The following is a 15427-nucleotide window of genomic DNA, read 5'->3' on the forward strand; positions in this document are numbered from 1 at the left end:
AGTTGTTATTCCTATCCACTGAGTGAGCATCGTCCAAATCAATCGGTGGTATTTATTGAGCACTCACAGTTTGAAGAGCACTGTATTTAATGCTTAGCATTGACAAGCTTTTGAGAGAGTGGCTCAGGATCCGCTCAGAGCACCCGCCCGTGCTCCCGGACCTTATTCGCAAAGGACCGGCCTGTGATCATGAACTGCTCTGCAGATGTGGCTCAGTGCTATCTGTAGATTGACAGTAAAGCTAAAAAGAAGAATCACCCCGAAGTCATATGCCGGCTTACACCCGGAAGACCCTGTGAACCACCCCAAGTTCTCGTCAGCGATGCAGAATTCAAAAGGAGTCACCAAATTTTCTTAGCTGGACAGCGTCAGTGGTCGCATAGATGAGGACGTAGCAAACCGAATAAATATAGATCACCTCCAGAAGCCTGCAAGATGGCTCATGGTGCCAACGGGGCGTCAAGCCCCACAGGGTCCACAACCCCGTCGTGGGGTCCAATCTGGAATGTGACCTACCTCAGAAGACGGTCAGCTGTGTGACTTTGGGCAAGTCACTTAACTTCTCTGTACCTCAGTTACCTCATCTGGAAAATGGGGATTAAGACTGTGAGCCCCGCGTGGGACCTGATTACCCTGTATCTACCCCAGCGCTTAGAACAGTGCTCGGCACACAGTAAGCACTTAACAAATACCAACATTATAAGACACACTCCGCCACTGGAACAGGTTCATCCGCATCATCCAAGTATGCATCGTTCAGGACCTCAAGTGCCAGGACAAGGTTACGAACACCAAGATCCTGAAGTGCTGTCAGCTCATTCATGGAGAAGCAGCGGCCAACGGGTGGGACACGTGAGGAGAGTCGATCACAGCAGGATCCCCGCAGAGAAGCAGCATGGCCGAGCGGATGGAGCACGGGCCTGGGAGTCAGAAAGTCATGGGCTCTAATCCCGGCTCGGCCCTTGTCTGCTGTGTGGCCTTGGGAAAAGTCACTTCACTTCTCTGTGCCTCAGTTACCTCATCGGTAAAATGGGGATCTAGCCTGTGAGCCCCACGTGGGACAGGGACTGTGTCCAACCTGATTACCTTGTATCTGCTGCGGTGCTTCGAACAGTGCTTGGCATCTAGTTAGCACTTGACAAACACCATAATTATTATTATTATTCCTTAGGTTCTAAGAATCCCTCATCGGAGCCTTCCTCGTTTGCCCAGCAGCCCAGTGATTACCGATTTGTACATTCCAAGTGCTTAGTACAGTGCTCTGCACAAAGTAAGAGCTCAATAAATACTATTGAATGAATGAATGAATGAATGAATGAATGAATAAAGCACTTGGGATATGCCATGATACGATACAATTGAGAAGTCGCATGGCCGAATGGCGAGAGCCCAGACCTAAGTGCCGGAAGACCTGGGTTCTATTCCCAATTCCATCCCTTGCCTGCTGTGTGACTTTGGGCAAGTCACTTCTCTATTCCTCAGCTTTCCTCCTTAGCGACTGGATACCCCGTGAGGCTCAGAAACTCTGTCGGGCCTGATTATCCTGTATCCACCCCACTGCTTATTTCAGTGCTTGGCACAGGCGCTTAGTACAGTGCTCTGTGCACAGTAAGCCCCCAATAAATATGATCGAATGAATGAACGACCATTGTAGTCGCTTAACAAATCCCACCGTGCTTATGAAGATAATCTTTTGTTTTAGCGGATTGGTGCCTTTTTTGGGCAGTGTCTTCAGGGTCATTGTTCGCAGTAAGAAAAGATCGGTTGTTGTGAGTCAGTCTGTAAAACCTACTAGTAAAAGAAGCCTCTGTCATCGTAAAAAAAGTTGCCTTTTAATTATTGACTCTAGCCTATTAAGTCCGTCACACAGCAGAGCAGATTGTGGTTGGAGGAAAGCCGGCTGCAAGCCTGGCACTGACCATTCTTTTTCCACACCCACCGGTATCCTTGTCTTGTCTTATGCTGTCGAGTCGTCTCCGACCCGTAGCAACTCCGTGGACACATCTGTCCCGGAAAGTCCCACTGTCCATCTGCGATTGATCCGGCAGTGTATCCATAGAGTAAAAAATACGGAAGTGGTTTACCGTCGCCGTCTTCCACATAGTAAACGTGGGCTTCTGCCCTCGACTCTACCGTGCCACCGCTGCCCAGCACGGGTGAGTTTTGACTTGCAGAGGATTGCCTTCCACTGGCTAGTCACTGCCCGACCTAGGAGTGGAATGGGTAGGCCCCTGCTTGACTCTCCCTTCTGTAGACGAGACTGGTAGAGTACTGGAAACTCTCCAGGTGCCATCCTGAGAGGGAGACCAATATCTTGAGCACTGTAAATTGTTGTTCTGGCATCAGTCTCAGAATCAGGTCTTTTACGGAGTTGCGTAATTAAGAAAAGTGACCGCATGTTCATTCATTCATTCAGTAGTATTTATTGAGCGCTTACTATGTGCAGAGCACTGTACTAAGCGCTTGGAATGTACAAATCGGTCACAGAAAGAGACAGTGTGTAATGAAACTTCCAATAATTGATTTGCAGGAACCACCACAGGAACGATTGTCCTCCTGTTTTGCACATTTCAGACAAGCATGTTCCTAATTATTATGTCAGTTTTATTTAGCAAATCCACCCCTACAGCTGTCCCCCAAAATAAACATCCTGGAGATTTCTTCTTTCAATGTAGGTTTAGAGACAGAAAACCCTAAACTCTAATGACACCATCTAAATGACCTGATGGAACTGGCCTTCCACTTGTCCAAAGCAGCTCATCCTCCCTCTCATTCCAAACCATGAACTCCAGCGGGTCCATTGTCTTGTTCCTGATTCTAACGGGTGTGTGTGGTGGGACCAGGGGAAGGGAGAGGAGACGAGGACAGGAATTTAACTCTAGAAGTTTTGGGCAGGGAACGTATCTGCTAATTCTTTGTACTCTCCCAAGCACTTAGTACAGTGCTCTGCACAAAGTGAGTCTTAGTAAATACCACTGATTGATGGACTTAACTCACCTTAAAACAACTGGCTCCTCCAGGGATCCTTTTCTTCCTCTTCTCCTCAACATTGGCTAAGACACAAAGGAGCTCCAAGCAAACTCATCTCCAAGTCCCTCCTACCTCTTGTAGGGTCTCATTAAAAAAACACCCTCTTTTCACGTTCCCAGTCAAAGGTATACTTTGAGCACTTATAGTATGCTGAGCGCTGTAATAATAATAATGATGATGATGATGGTATTTGTTAGGCGCCTACTGTGTGCCAGGCCCTGTTCTAAGCGCTGGGGTAGATACAAGGTAATCAGGTTGTCCTGCGTGGGGTTCACAGTCTTTATCCCCATTTTACAGATGAGGTAACTGAGGCACCGAGAAGTGAAGTGACCTGCTCAAAGTCACACAGCTGACAAGTGGCGGAGCCGGGATTAGAACCCACGACCTCTGACTCCCAAGCCTGTGCTCTTTCCACTAAGCACCCCTGCAAATGCCTGGGGGAATACAAAAGAATGGGTAGACAGGTTTCTTACCCTCGAGGAGTTTACATTCATTAGTATTCATTGGCACTCAACTCTGTGTATTACTGTACTGGATGCTTGGGAGAGAATTATAAAAGCAAAAGACATCCTCCTTAGCCTTGGAGATCTTTAATTGTTTTCTGACTGCCTTAAGTGAACATTGCAGCTTGTGAAAACTGTCAAATTCCAGCATCGGTAATTCTGTGAAGATTTTCATTCACTGCTGATTTGTAGTCAGAGTATTTGCGCGGTCATTTCACGCGCTCTCTAGTGAATGCCGACAGTTCATAGTGACTGCTAACAAGAACCTCCCACCGATGGCCAAAGATTTCTTACTAGCTGTTAGTGTCTGCCGACGAATACTTAGTACCGTAGGAAGTGTCTCGACTGAGCCTCCATTTCCCGCTCATATCGGCGTGTGTGGTTTCCTCGTTTCTTCACGACACAGTATACATTTAATTCTATCAGAATGCATGTTTGCGCTCTGAAGAATGGCTAGTACGCGGTGACAGGATTAGGAAAAGTTCTTCCGTTAATGGCAGTCTGCCTGGGTGACAGCATGACACCCCTTCTGAAGGGGTGGTTGAATGTGGGAGCATGTGTACAGTGTGCACCCCCGCAGTGTTACGCACGGAATGATTACTATAATGCAAGTTTTTCTTAACGAGGGGCTCTGCCAGAGGGCCAGGTGTCTATATCCAAACACCTATATCTGTTTCTCTCCCGAAGCCCCTTTCTCCTAGGCTCGGTTGTCCAATTTCCCAAGAACCTTATTTGTTTCAGTGGTGAAAGGGTTTTGCAGATGATCCCCGTATCTCCCCAGTCCCCGTCGTAGTGATTATGGTTGACTTTGGCCACGTGCTCGGTATCTCTTCTAGCGTGTACTTTCTGACATCATGATTTGGGGGTAATTATTAAAATAAAAAATGAAATGGAAGATTTTCTGCTCCACATTCATTTCGATGCACTCGTCTCCCTCTTCACCTCCGACGAGTACGCGTTCTGACATGCTCTTCGGGAGCTCTTATTCTGATGGCATGCGTGACATTTCTTCAGGTTTCCAAAAAAAACCAAAAACAACATAGAAACCATTGACCTATGATAAATGTTTTCAGCTTGAACCGATAGACTGGTAGCTACAGAACACATGCTGGAAGCATATGTCTCCCTAACATTAAAAAGCCCTTTCCATCTTTAGTGGAATGTGTATTAGTCATGTCTCTCGAATTCCAGGCGCCCAAATAGCGTGGGTTTTCAAACAAACGTAAACAATCACCTTGTTATTGTATGGCTATAATTTCACTACACAAAGAACTGAAAGGGAATGTGGGGAGAATTTATTTTGCTACAGGCTCTCATACATGTTTTTTATTTTCCTTTCTCAGCCCGGGCTGTGGTTTTGTTTTTTTGAAGCCTTTGTTTCTAATTGAAATATGTACCTTAAGGCGGTAAAAGGATGCCAGTCCGCAGTTTGTGTAAGGCATCAGAGGTACTCTATTGCTTTTATAAGCTGATGAAGTAATTCCATCATTAGGTTAATTATTATGTGGAACCCAGCTCTCTCCCCTGAGTGGAAGGATACGTTTGTGGCAAATCTCTTGTCACTGTGGCCACTGTTTCTTCTCTCCCACCGAGAGAGCTGCCCAACGGATTTCAAGAGGAGGCACGGGGATGGTGGGACTTGCTGTTTTCATTATTATTATTGGCATTATTGTGGCGATGGTATGTGTAAAGTTCTTACTATATGTCAAACGCTGTTCTAAGAGTTGGGGTCGACACAACATTGGATACAGTTTCTAGCCCGCAGAGGGGCTCGCAGTGCAGGTAAGAGGGAGTAAAGGTATTTAATCCCCATTTTACGGATGAGAAAAGTGAGGCACAGAGAAGTTAAGTGACCTGCCCGTGGTCACAGGGCGCGCAGTTGGCAGAGCCGGGATTAGACCCCTGGTAGTCTGGCTCCCAGGCCCCCGCTCTTTCCACTAGACCGTCCTGCTTCTCTTACTGCTGCTATTTGTTTAGATGACTACTCCAGAGAGAGAATAATCATCAAAAAATATTGTATTTATTAATGGCTTACCATGGACCAAGCACTGTGCTATGTGCTGAGGTAGATACAGTATAATCAGACCGGACATAGTCCCTGTCCCACCCGGGGTTCACCGTCTAAGAGGGAGGTGGAGCAGGTATTGGATGCCCATTTTACTCGAGGAAAAGGAGACTCAGAGAGGTTATGAGACTCACCCAAGGTCACACAGCAGGCCAATGGTAGAGCCAGGACTAGAACCCAGGCCTGCGTGCCTTCCACAAAGCATGCTGCCTTTCAACGGGGGAAGGAACCGAGAGCGTTCTCAGGAGCTATGGATGGGAGAGGTTTAGCACTGGTGGAGTGAGCAAGATAACGAGCATTATAATTATATTCTAGGGTTCATCGGGGAGGTGTGGCATCGTGCGAATCCCCTCTGCCCCGCAAGTCACGGTGGGCAGAGCCTTTACCTAAAAGTTCTCTTCTTTGGCCTCTTCCCTCCCAGTGCTCCATACCCCCGGCCCGATCGACGGCAGCCTCTATGCTAAAGTGAGAAAGAACTGCTCCTCGGATCCCAACATCCCTGGCGGGGCCCCCTCGGTCCCCGCCCCCCACAGCCCCGACCCCAGCGACCACACGCTGTCCGTCAGCAGCGACTCCGGCCACTCCACCGCCTCGGTGCGGACGGACAAGACTGAAGAACGCCCGGCCCCGGGAGCCAAGAGGGGACTGAGCCCGCAGGAGAAGGCCGAGCTGGACCAGCTGCTCAGTGGCTTTGGGCTGGAGAACTCGGGGAGCCCCCTGAAGGACATGACCGATGCCCGAAGCAAGTACAGCGGGACGCGTCACGTAGTGCCGGCCCAGGTTCACGTCAACGGGGATGCCAAACTCAAGGAACGCGAGACCGACATCCTGGACGACGAGATGCCCAACCACGATTTACACAGCGTGGACAGTATCGGGACCCTGTCCTCTTCGGAAGGCCAGCCCTCCAACCACCTCGGAAACTTTAGCTGCCACAAGAGCAGCCAGAACTCCCTGCTGTCGGATGGATTCGGGAGCCACACCGGGGAAGACCACCCGAACACCCTGGCCCCCGACCTGGGCATAAGTGTGGATCCGCTCTTCGAGAGGCCGTTTGGAAACGGGGAGCCCAAGCAGGCCCAGCCCCTCCAGCGGAACCCCTCCGACTCCTCCCAGGCGCAGGCCTTCGGCCAGAGTAGCTACTCGACCCAGACGTGGGTTCGCCAACAGCAGATGGTCACGGCACATCAGTACGGCTTCGCTCCGGAGAGCGAGGGGAGGTTTGGCCTCCCCAGCTCGGCAGAATCCCCAAGCGGGGGCCCGGCTCGGGCCGGCGTCCCCAGTACGCCCGCCCGGGGGTCCAGCAGCCGAGACGCCGTTCAGAGGGGTTTAGGCGGCGTTCCGCACCCCGGCGAGGCACCCCAGCAGCTCCACCCTGAAGGCTTCAGATCCAGATTATCAGAGAAGGACACGAACGGGGTGGATTCGGGGTTGAATCCGGGAATTTTGGCAGGGTCTCCAACCTTGGATATCGACCAGTCCATCGAGCAGCTCAACAGATTGATCCTGGAACTCGATCCGACTTTTGAGCCCATCCCGACGCATATCAGTGCCTCCGCGGGTCAATCCAATGGGTCCTCATCCCCCAGCGTACCGGTGAGAGGAGGACTCCGGGGAAGCGGTCGGCTTCACGACAAAGGAGAAGTCAGTAACCGAGATCCCGGCAGACACGGTGAGTCGTTTCCGTCGTGTGTACGTGGAGTGCTTTTTTCCAGATTTCTTTCCTCGGGCTGTTCTTCGGCGGAAAGTCAGGCGGTTGCTCCCTTTTGTAGACGATTGTCAACGTCGCTGGAGAGAATGGATGCCTGGAATCCCTTTCCTTAACCATTTATGACACAGCTCCACAAAGACATTGCTTTTGGTGAATTCCGATTACGCAAGACGATTCGAGGCCTGAGATCCCTGCTCAGTGTTGGAGCACGGTGAACAGTCTTTTGGGAGGAAAACAGGCTTCTCTCTCTTCTTCTTAGTGTTTAGTGCGGTGTTCCGCACAGTGAAGTGCACAGTACAGATTGCTGACTCACTGATTCTAATTTACAAGTGAATCTGAAATATTCAGTTAAAATTAAAATTGCTCTTGGGTTCAGCATCCCTGCTGTTTAAATTGGTTGCCTTTAAATGTGTTGTTTTCTCATAACGACCCATTTGGGACCAACTCGACTGTAAAATATCGAGGCTGTGAGCCCCATGTGGGACAGGGACCGGGTCCAACCCAATGTGCTGGTATCCACCAGTGCCCGAGTAAGGGGAGAGAGAAACTGCTCTTGATCTATTCGCTGCCATCAGCTACCCGGGGTTCAAGGCTCTGCAGGAGTACAACAGTAAGCAGCCCCAGAATCCCTAACTTGAGGTAACTGTTGACAGTGGCTATGTGAGGAGTAGTTTTTCTTCTTATCTGCTCCCACCCTGGCTCAGTTTCCCCCAGCTCTGTGAGTGTGTGTGGCTCGGGAGAGAGGAAGAAAGGGCAGAGGGTCCCGTGTGTAATAATAATAATTGGAGTATTTGTAAAATGCTTAATACGCACTGTACTAAACTGGAACACCCTCTGTCTTCATATCGCCATCTTCAAAGCCTTATTGAAGGTCCATCCCCTCCAAGAGGCCTTCCCTGACTAAGCCGTCCTTTCTTTTTCTGCCACTCTCTTCTGCATCACCTTGACTTGCTCCCTTTATTCATTCCGCCTTCCCAGCCCCACAGCACTTGTGTTCATATCTGTAATTGTATTTATTCATATTAATGTCTGTCTCCCAGTCTAGACTGTCAGCTCATTGTTGGAAGGGAATGTGTCTGTTATTTTGTTACATCATACTCTCCCCGGCACTATAGTGCTTTGCACACAGTAAGTGCGCAATAAGTACCATCGACTGACCGATGGACTGACTACTAAATATAAGAAAATCAGGTCAGTCACAGTTCCTGCCCTCCCCGGTTCCCATAGTCCAAATAGGCCGGAGAGCAGGAATTGAACCCCCAATTTTACAGATGAGGAAATCGAAGCACAGAAAATGAAGTGAGTCGCTCAGGGTTACCCTTCAGGTAAGTGGCAGCACCGTGATTAGAACCCAGGTTCTCCTGGGGCAGAGAATGTGTTAGTTTATTGTTGTTCGGTACTCTCCCAAGCGCTTAGTCCAGTGCTGTGCACACCATAAGTGCTCAATAAATATGATTGAATGAATTATATCACCAACAGGATGCCTCAGGTAAAACTTTGAAGGTGTTCAGTACAATTTCCCCTCAGAGAGATGATTAATTTGTTTTCAATCTCTTCTCTTTTTATAATAGGAATAACTATAGAAGGGAATCTTGTAATATTGAAAACACAAACTCAGAGGGAGGAGAATGGAATATTTAATGGGTACATAGGATCATGTTGATACAAAGCGAGTTACCAAAAAGGAAAGCGTAATAATAATTATTATAGTAGTATTTGTTAAGTGCTTACTATGTGCCAGGCACTGTTCTGAGCCCTGGGGTAGATACAAGGGAATCAGATTGTACCACGTGGGGCTCACAATCTTAATCCCCATTTTACAGATGAGGTAACTGAGGCACAGAGAGCTTAATTGACTTTCCCAAGGTCACAGAGCAGAGAGGTGGCGGAGCCGGGACTGGAACCCATGTCCTCTGGCTCCCAGGCCCGTGCTCTTGCCACTAGGCCATGCTGCTTCTCGGCATGCTGCTTCAGTGTAGTCTGAATCTCCAAATTCTTTGGCAGCTGAATGCATCTGGGCAGAAGATCAGCTTCTCTCTGCCGAGGGCACATCATCACATCAGCCGTAGCCTCTGTGCGAAAAACTACTAAGAGCCGAGATTGAGGAAAGAAACGTTCTATTGGAGATGGGGGCATTGGACAGTCTGAGTTTGTTTCTGAAGCTGTGTGATTAGAAGAGATTAGGATGGCTTTAACCAAAGAATAGTTGGTTTGGAAACTCCATTAAAGTGAGGTAGCCTTATACAGGACCCCAAATGTTTGGAACTTCTTCAGAGGCCCTTGAATGTTGGAGAACCGAAGCTTTGAAGGTGATCCAAATCCCAGTGAAATATATCAATTTCAGTGTGGGGGGAACTCATCTCTTCAAATACGGCATGTTGAGCTATTCCATATGTTTCTTCTCCATTATGTTGCCTTGCCCATCTGAAAGGCTTTGAAAAGAGAGGGGGAAATATAACTTGGTGTCTGGGCTAGATATAAGTTCATAGGAGACGTACAGAGAAGGCCGGAGAGACAGACACTGCCCTACATTTCAGAGCAGACCGGCAACGGGGACATCTTGGTCTGGGTCATGTACACGCTGCAAACTTATTGAGCCCAGAAGACCAAAAGAAAAATCCTACAAGCTGCAGGTTTCTGCCTGAAGTCTGGACGATTTGAAATGCGATAGTTTATAGAAATAACTATTCCTGCCATTTTATTTCTCCCTGGGTGTCCTCCCTCATGCTTCACACTGTCAAATTGATAGCCAGTATACGTGTATAAGGGCCCTTTGATTTAGAAGAAGAAGCTAAGGCTGATGAGACCCTATCAACACTTTCCCTTCCTTCAGTGTTGGAATAATAGCGATAGTATTCATTTACTATTTTGTGGTGCTTGGCTATATTCTTGCATTGCCAGTGTGCTTTCCCCCTTGTAATCAGTCAACCAATCAATGATATTTATTGAGAGTTTACTGTGTGAAAAGAACTGTACTAAGCACTTGAGAGAGTTCCATACAATAGAATTGGAAGACATTTTCCCTGCTTACAAGGAGCTTACAGGCTAGAGGGGGAGATATACACGTTAAAATAAATTGCAGATGTGTACCTGAGTGCTGCGGAGTGAATATTAAGTGTTTATAAGGTACAGATGCAAGTGCATAGGGGATGCAAAAGGAAGAGTTGAAGATGCATTCTTAGAGGAGATGTGATTTTAATAAGGCTTTTAGGATAGGGAGAGTGGTGTTCTGTCATATATGAAGGGGAAAGGAGTTGCAGGCCAGAGGCAGGACGTGGGCAGGAGGTCAGCGATGTCATAGTTGAAATCGAGGTTCAGTGAGTCGATTGGTGTTAAGAGAAGCAAAGAGAGCATGCTGGGTTATAGGAGGAAATCGGCGGGGTAAGGTCGGAGGGGGGCGAGCTGAGTGAGTGCTTTAAAGCCAATAGTAAAGAGTTTCCTTTTAATATGGCAGTGGATGGGCAACCAGCGTGGTTCTTGGAGAGTGGGGAAATGTATGCCGAATGCTTTTTTTACAAAAATGATCTGGACAGGAGAGTGAATTAACTAAGTCCTTGAACAGTTACACCATGAAGGCCCATACAAGAGTCAAGAAAAATGATAAGTGCTTGGTTCAGGGTGGTAGCACTTTGGAAAGCAGAGGAAAGGGCAGACTTTAGCAATGTCGTGAAGGTAGAACTGACCCGATTGATGACAGATTGAACATGTGGGCTAAATGAGAGCAATGAGTTGAGGATAATGCTCACACACATGTCAGTTATTATTAATTTCACTTAGCTTTTACACTTTTCCTACAGCTCTTCATCATTCAGTCAATCATTCAATCAGTGGCATTTATTGAGCGCTTACTGTGTGCAAAACACTATACTAAGAGCTAGGGGGAATGTACAGTGCAGTTGAGTTGGTAAACAATCCCTGCCCTTAAAGAGCATACAGTCTAGTGGGAAAGTTTATAACGTAATATTCAGTGGTCGAGCAAATGAAAGTCGTGTAAGAAAATGCAAACAATATTATGTTGGTGTTTCCGAAGGGTAAAAAATCATATATCTAAGACTGGGGAGATATATTTCCAGTCACAATCAGTTCAACACAAGCTGGATTGTATGAGAGTCTGTTTTTTCTTCGTGAGACAATGGACGAACATGGAAGTTAAAACAGCTAATTCAATAAGCTTTGTTGGGCTTTTATCTGTTGCCCAAACAGATCAAATAATTATCATTTCATTGAATTAATCATTCGACCATATTTATTGCGCTCTTACTGTATGCAGAGCACTGTGCTAAGTGCTTGGGAGAGTACATTATAACAGAGTTTGGCAGACACATTCCCTGTCAACAGTGAGTTTACAGTCTAGAGTGGGAGACGGACATTAATAGAAACAAACACGTTATGGATATTTACATAAGTTCCATGAGGTGGACTCTTGGGAAGAATAAAGCATGCAAATCTAAGTGCAAGGGCAGGGAAGGGACTGGAAATAGGGGAAATAAGGGCCTAGTTGGGGAAGGCCTCTTGGAGGAGAGTGCTTTTAATGACCGCCTGCCGGATATGAAGAAGGAAGGCGTTCCAAGCAAGAGGCAGGACATTGGCGGGAGGCAGACAAGATGGAGGTGCAGTGGGTTATGTCGGCGTTAAAGGAGTGAAGTGTGGGGCTGATTCGTGGTTGGAGAGCAGCGAGATAAGGTACGAGGGGTTAAGCTGATCGAGTGCTTTAAAGAAACTTAATGATATCGGCTATTACTGATTTTCAGAAAAAAAAAAGCAAAGATTCCATATCTTGTGGTATTTGAAGGACTTGTCAGTACATCAAGAAATGTGTTTTGATAAGAGGTACTGATTAGTCAAAAGGTGAAGGAAAGAAAGGGAACAGTTCTCCCATTTGGCTCTGTTACCCTTCCTGACTCATTTTCTCCTTATTTCATTTTTTTTTTAACTTAAAGGAAATCGTACACAGTCATAATTTACCAAACAATCTAGGAAGAGTTGACATCTTACTCTAGATTACCAAGCACTTTATGCAATTTTACTTGCAAAGCAGTAAGGTACTTTTTTTATGATAGGCATGCAATGACCTTTCCAACTATCCTCAGGCATGTGTAGAGCTTTGTGTCATTGGCATTTCTTGGATCATTTCCTTTTAGTGGGTGGAAGGTAAGATTACTAAAGATAATGCGTATATAACAAAAGAAATGACTGAACTTGTGAAATGTAAGTTTTAGCCCAAGGCATAAATTTACCCTGGCAAAAGAAAGCTGCCTATATTTTTTTCCATACCTTGAGGCTTGATCCATTTAATGTCGAGCTACTTTATTCATTAAACTTTTGCCTCCTCGAAGCAGACATCATATTAACTATTTACATAAGGGCCTTATTCTTACGAATTACTTTTAATTTCCTTTCTATATAGCATTAGGTCAGTAATAACAATAGTAGACCATTAAGTTATTTGCATACATGAAGGGTATGCAAGGCAGTGGTTTCCCATCCAAAGAAAAAGATGATAAATTCCATAATTTCTGAGTGGTAGAACCAATTTTAATCAGATTTTGAAACTATAAAACAGGGCTTCCAGTTTGGAATAAATACAAGAGCTCAGGAAGTATGTCCCTTAGTACTCTCCTTCTTTAAGTCAAATACTCAGTTCACTTATCAATTGATCGTAGATGGTGTTTGTTCTAATTAATCATTCTGTTAAAGTTTTGAGTATTGCATAATTTTTGGAGCTGCTCTGTCACTATGACTCTGTAAAGAAGCAGCCAAGCATTATTCAGGGAAGAACAAAATCCTATATTCACGAGGGAGTTTTGTAGATCTTGTAGAGAGGATTGAGCCGGGAGCCCAAATACATTAAATAAAGGTACCTCTAGATAAATACATTGTACTAATATCCTTCCTTTAATTGTCGAACCAGCAGTACCAAGGTTTTGGAAAATGTAATTCTGCTTTGTCACATTTCACAACAAAATGAGACACATTCACAGCGACACCTTCTGCGTGTGGACTATGCAGCTGAAATTCAATGAAGGAGTTTCGGGACCAGTATTACTAACATTTTTAACAGGCTCCTGCAAAATCTAGTAGCAAGACTTGAGAAGTACTTTGGGCTTCTGGATAGAACACAGGCCCGGGAGTCAGAAGGACCTGGGTTCTAATCCCAGCTCCGCCAATCGTCTGCTGTGTGTTCTTGGGCATGTCACTTCACTTCTCCATGCCTCAGTTCCCCCATCTGTAAAACAGAGATTAATACTGTGAGCCCCACGTGGGACTCGATGATACTGGGTCAACCCCAGCATTTAATACAATGTCTGGCACATAATAAGTGCTAAACAAATATCATTTAAAAACACCACCACATGGCACAGGGATTGCTTGTATCTACCCCAGCGCTTAATACAGTGCCTGGCACATAGAAAGCGCTTAACAGATACCAAAATTATTATTATTATTGTCAGATCTGAAGGGGGAGGGATCCTCAAAAGGTAAATGCAGGGCCTCTTTATTCTAGACCTACGTAAGCCCGTCCTGTCCCCTCTGAGACAGAGTGAACACTCACCCCCTCCTCTCTTTCTTCTGTGGGATTCTCTGGCTTTTGCACATTTCCTTAGCTCATCATCCAACTTCACTGATGTTCTCTTCAGCTCCAGTGCTGCCGGCTTGCGGTGGGAAGCCTTCCTCTTATTGCTGCCACTGGTTCCTTCACCACAGATCTTATGGGGCTGCAAAATCAGGGGTCCGGGCCCGGAGTGAGGTGGGATGCGGGTTGCGTGAAATAAGTTCCATGTGATCAGGAAATGTGTTTACCAACTCTGTTGTGTTGGACTCTCCCAAGCACATAGTACAGTGCTCTGCAGACAGGAAGCGCTCGGTACCACGGATTGATTGAGAGGTATGACATCCAAAATTCTGGTGTTTTCCTCAAGATTTTACTTCATTTATCTGTCAATCATTGGTATTTATTGAGCACTTGTATACAGAGCACTGTGCGAAGAACTTGGAAGAATATATCAAATGCAGAAGTTTTGGTCCCCGGCTTCCAATCAATCCTTTTTATTGAGCGTTTGGGGGAGTACATTATAACGGAGTTGGTAGACACGTTTCTTGCCCGCATCGAGCTTATAGTCTGGAGAGGGAGATTAAAACATGAATAATCCCTACCGTTACAAGTTGTCAGGTTGACCACCTTTAGCCCTTAATGCATTTGTTTGTGCCCATTCCCGGTCTGTACTGGTTCCTATGTTCATTATCAAATGGCAAATTCAGTTATTTCTTCTGATTTCTCTATTTGTAAATATTTTTGCATCTCTCTCAGCAGAGTGAAAACTCTGGTGAACAGGGATCACTTCTTCTGTTTTGGATGCAATTTTTAATTCAGTTTGTCCAGGGCCCTTCAGTCACCGAGTGCTCAATAAAGACCACTGTTATTTCTACTTTTTAAAGACAATTGCCTATGGTGATGGTAGTAATAATTAGCATTATGCATTTCATTTTTGAGGTCAAAATCTACAGCTTTTTCTTTGGAAAGTATATCACTAAGACCTTGGGTTCATTCTGGGATTCAGTGTTTGCTGAGAAATGAAATACAGTGTAAGGCATTTAATTTTGAGGATGGAAATGAGGAGAAGAAAAGAAAGGAGCAGATGGGAGGGGAGAGGGGTGAGAGATGAAGGAGAAAAGGAAGAGCAAAGGAATGAAGCAGACTAATCCCATGAAGGGAAAAGTGAGGGAACACCCATGACCTGGATGATTCTCAAGGACAGCCCGAGAGCCAAAACCACATCATCATCACTCATAAAAATCTGTAATCCAAACTGCTCCACAATGGGTATCTGGGCCAGTGTCAGAGGTCTGAACCTGCAGTATAACTTAATAAGCTGGGTGGAAAAAAAATTAGATCTTCCACCCATTCCTCCACCGTGGAGACAGTTATAATGTTTTCAGCAGAAAGGGGATCGTGACACTGTTTTCGGAAATTATTTGTGTTCCTCCCTTGTTCTGTTACCGTCGTCTGGTAATGAGACTCTGAATTTGGAGGCAAGATGTCCAAAAATGTCTTCTTCCGTAATTAAAATGAGACTGAAAAAGAAGGCCTGCGTTGGTTACATTACACATGGTTTATCT

General features: G+C 46.0%; 1 protein-coding gene across 7 annotated transcripts in view; it reads left to right on the forward strand.

The window, feature by feature from the left end:
- The window catches only part of TNS3 (tensin 3), a 343445-nt gene that overhangs the window by 242013 nt on the left and 86005 nt on the right, over positions 1 to 15427 (forward strand). For 6 of the 7 annotated variants that reach the window (XM_029063073.2, XM_039911723.1, XM_029063070.2 and 3 more), the window contains one exon: positions 6020 to 7270. The exons of the other annotated variant lie outside the window; for it this stretch is intronic. In XM_029063073.2, coding sequence (XP_028918906.1) covers positions 6020 to 7270 — 1251 coding nt within the window. The remainder of the gene's footprint in view (positions 1 to 6019; positions 7271 to 15427) is intronic. 7 annotated transcript variants of the gene reach the window in all.

This window comes from Ornithorhynchus anatinus, chromosome 4 (genome assembly GCF_004115215.2).
Source record: "Ornithorhynchus anatinus isolate Pmale09 chromosome 4, mOrnAna1.pri.v4, whole genome shotgun sequence".
NCBI lineage: Eukaryota > Metazoa > Chordata > Mammalia > Monotremata > Ornithorhynchidae > Ornithorhynchus > Ornithorhynchus anatinus.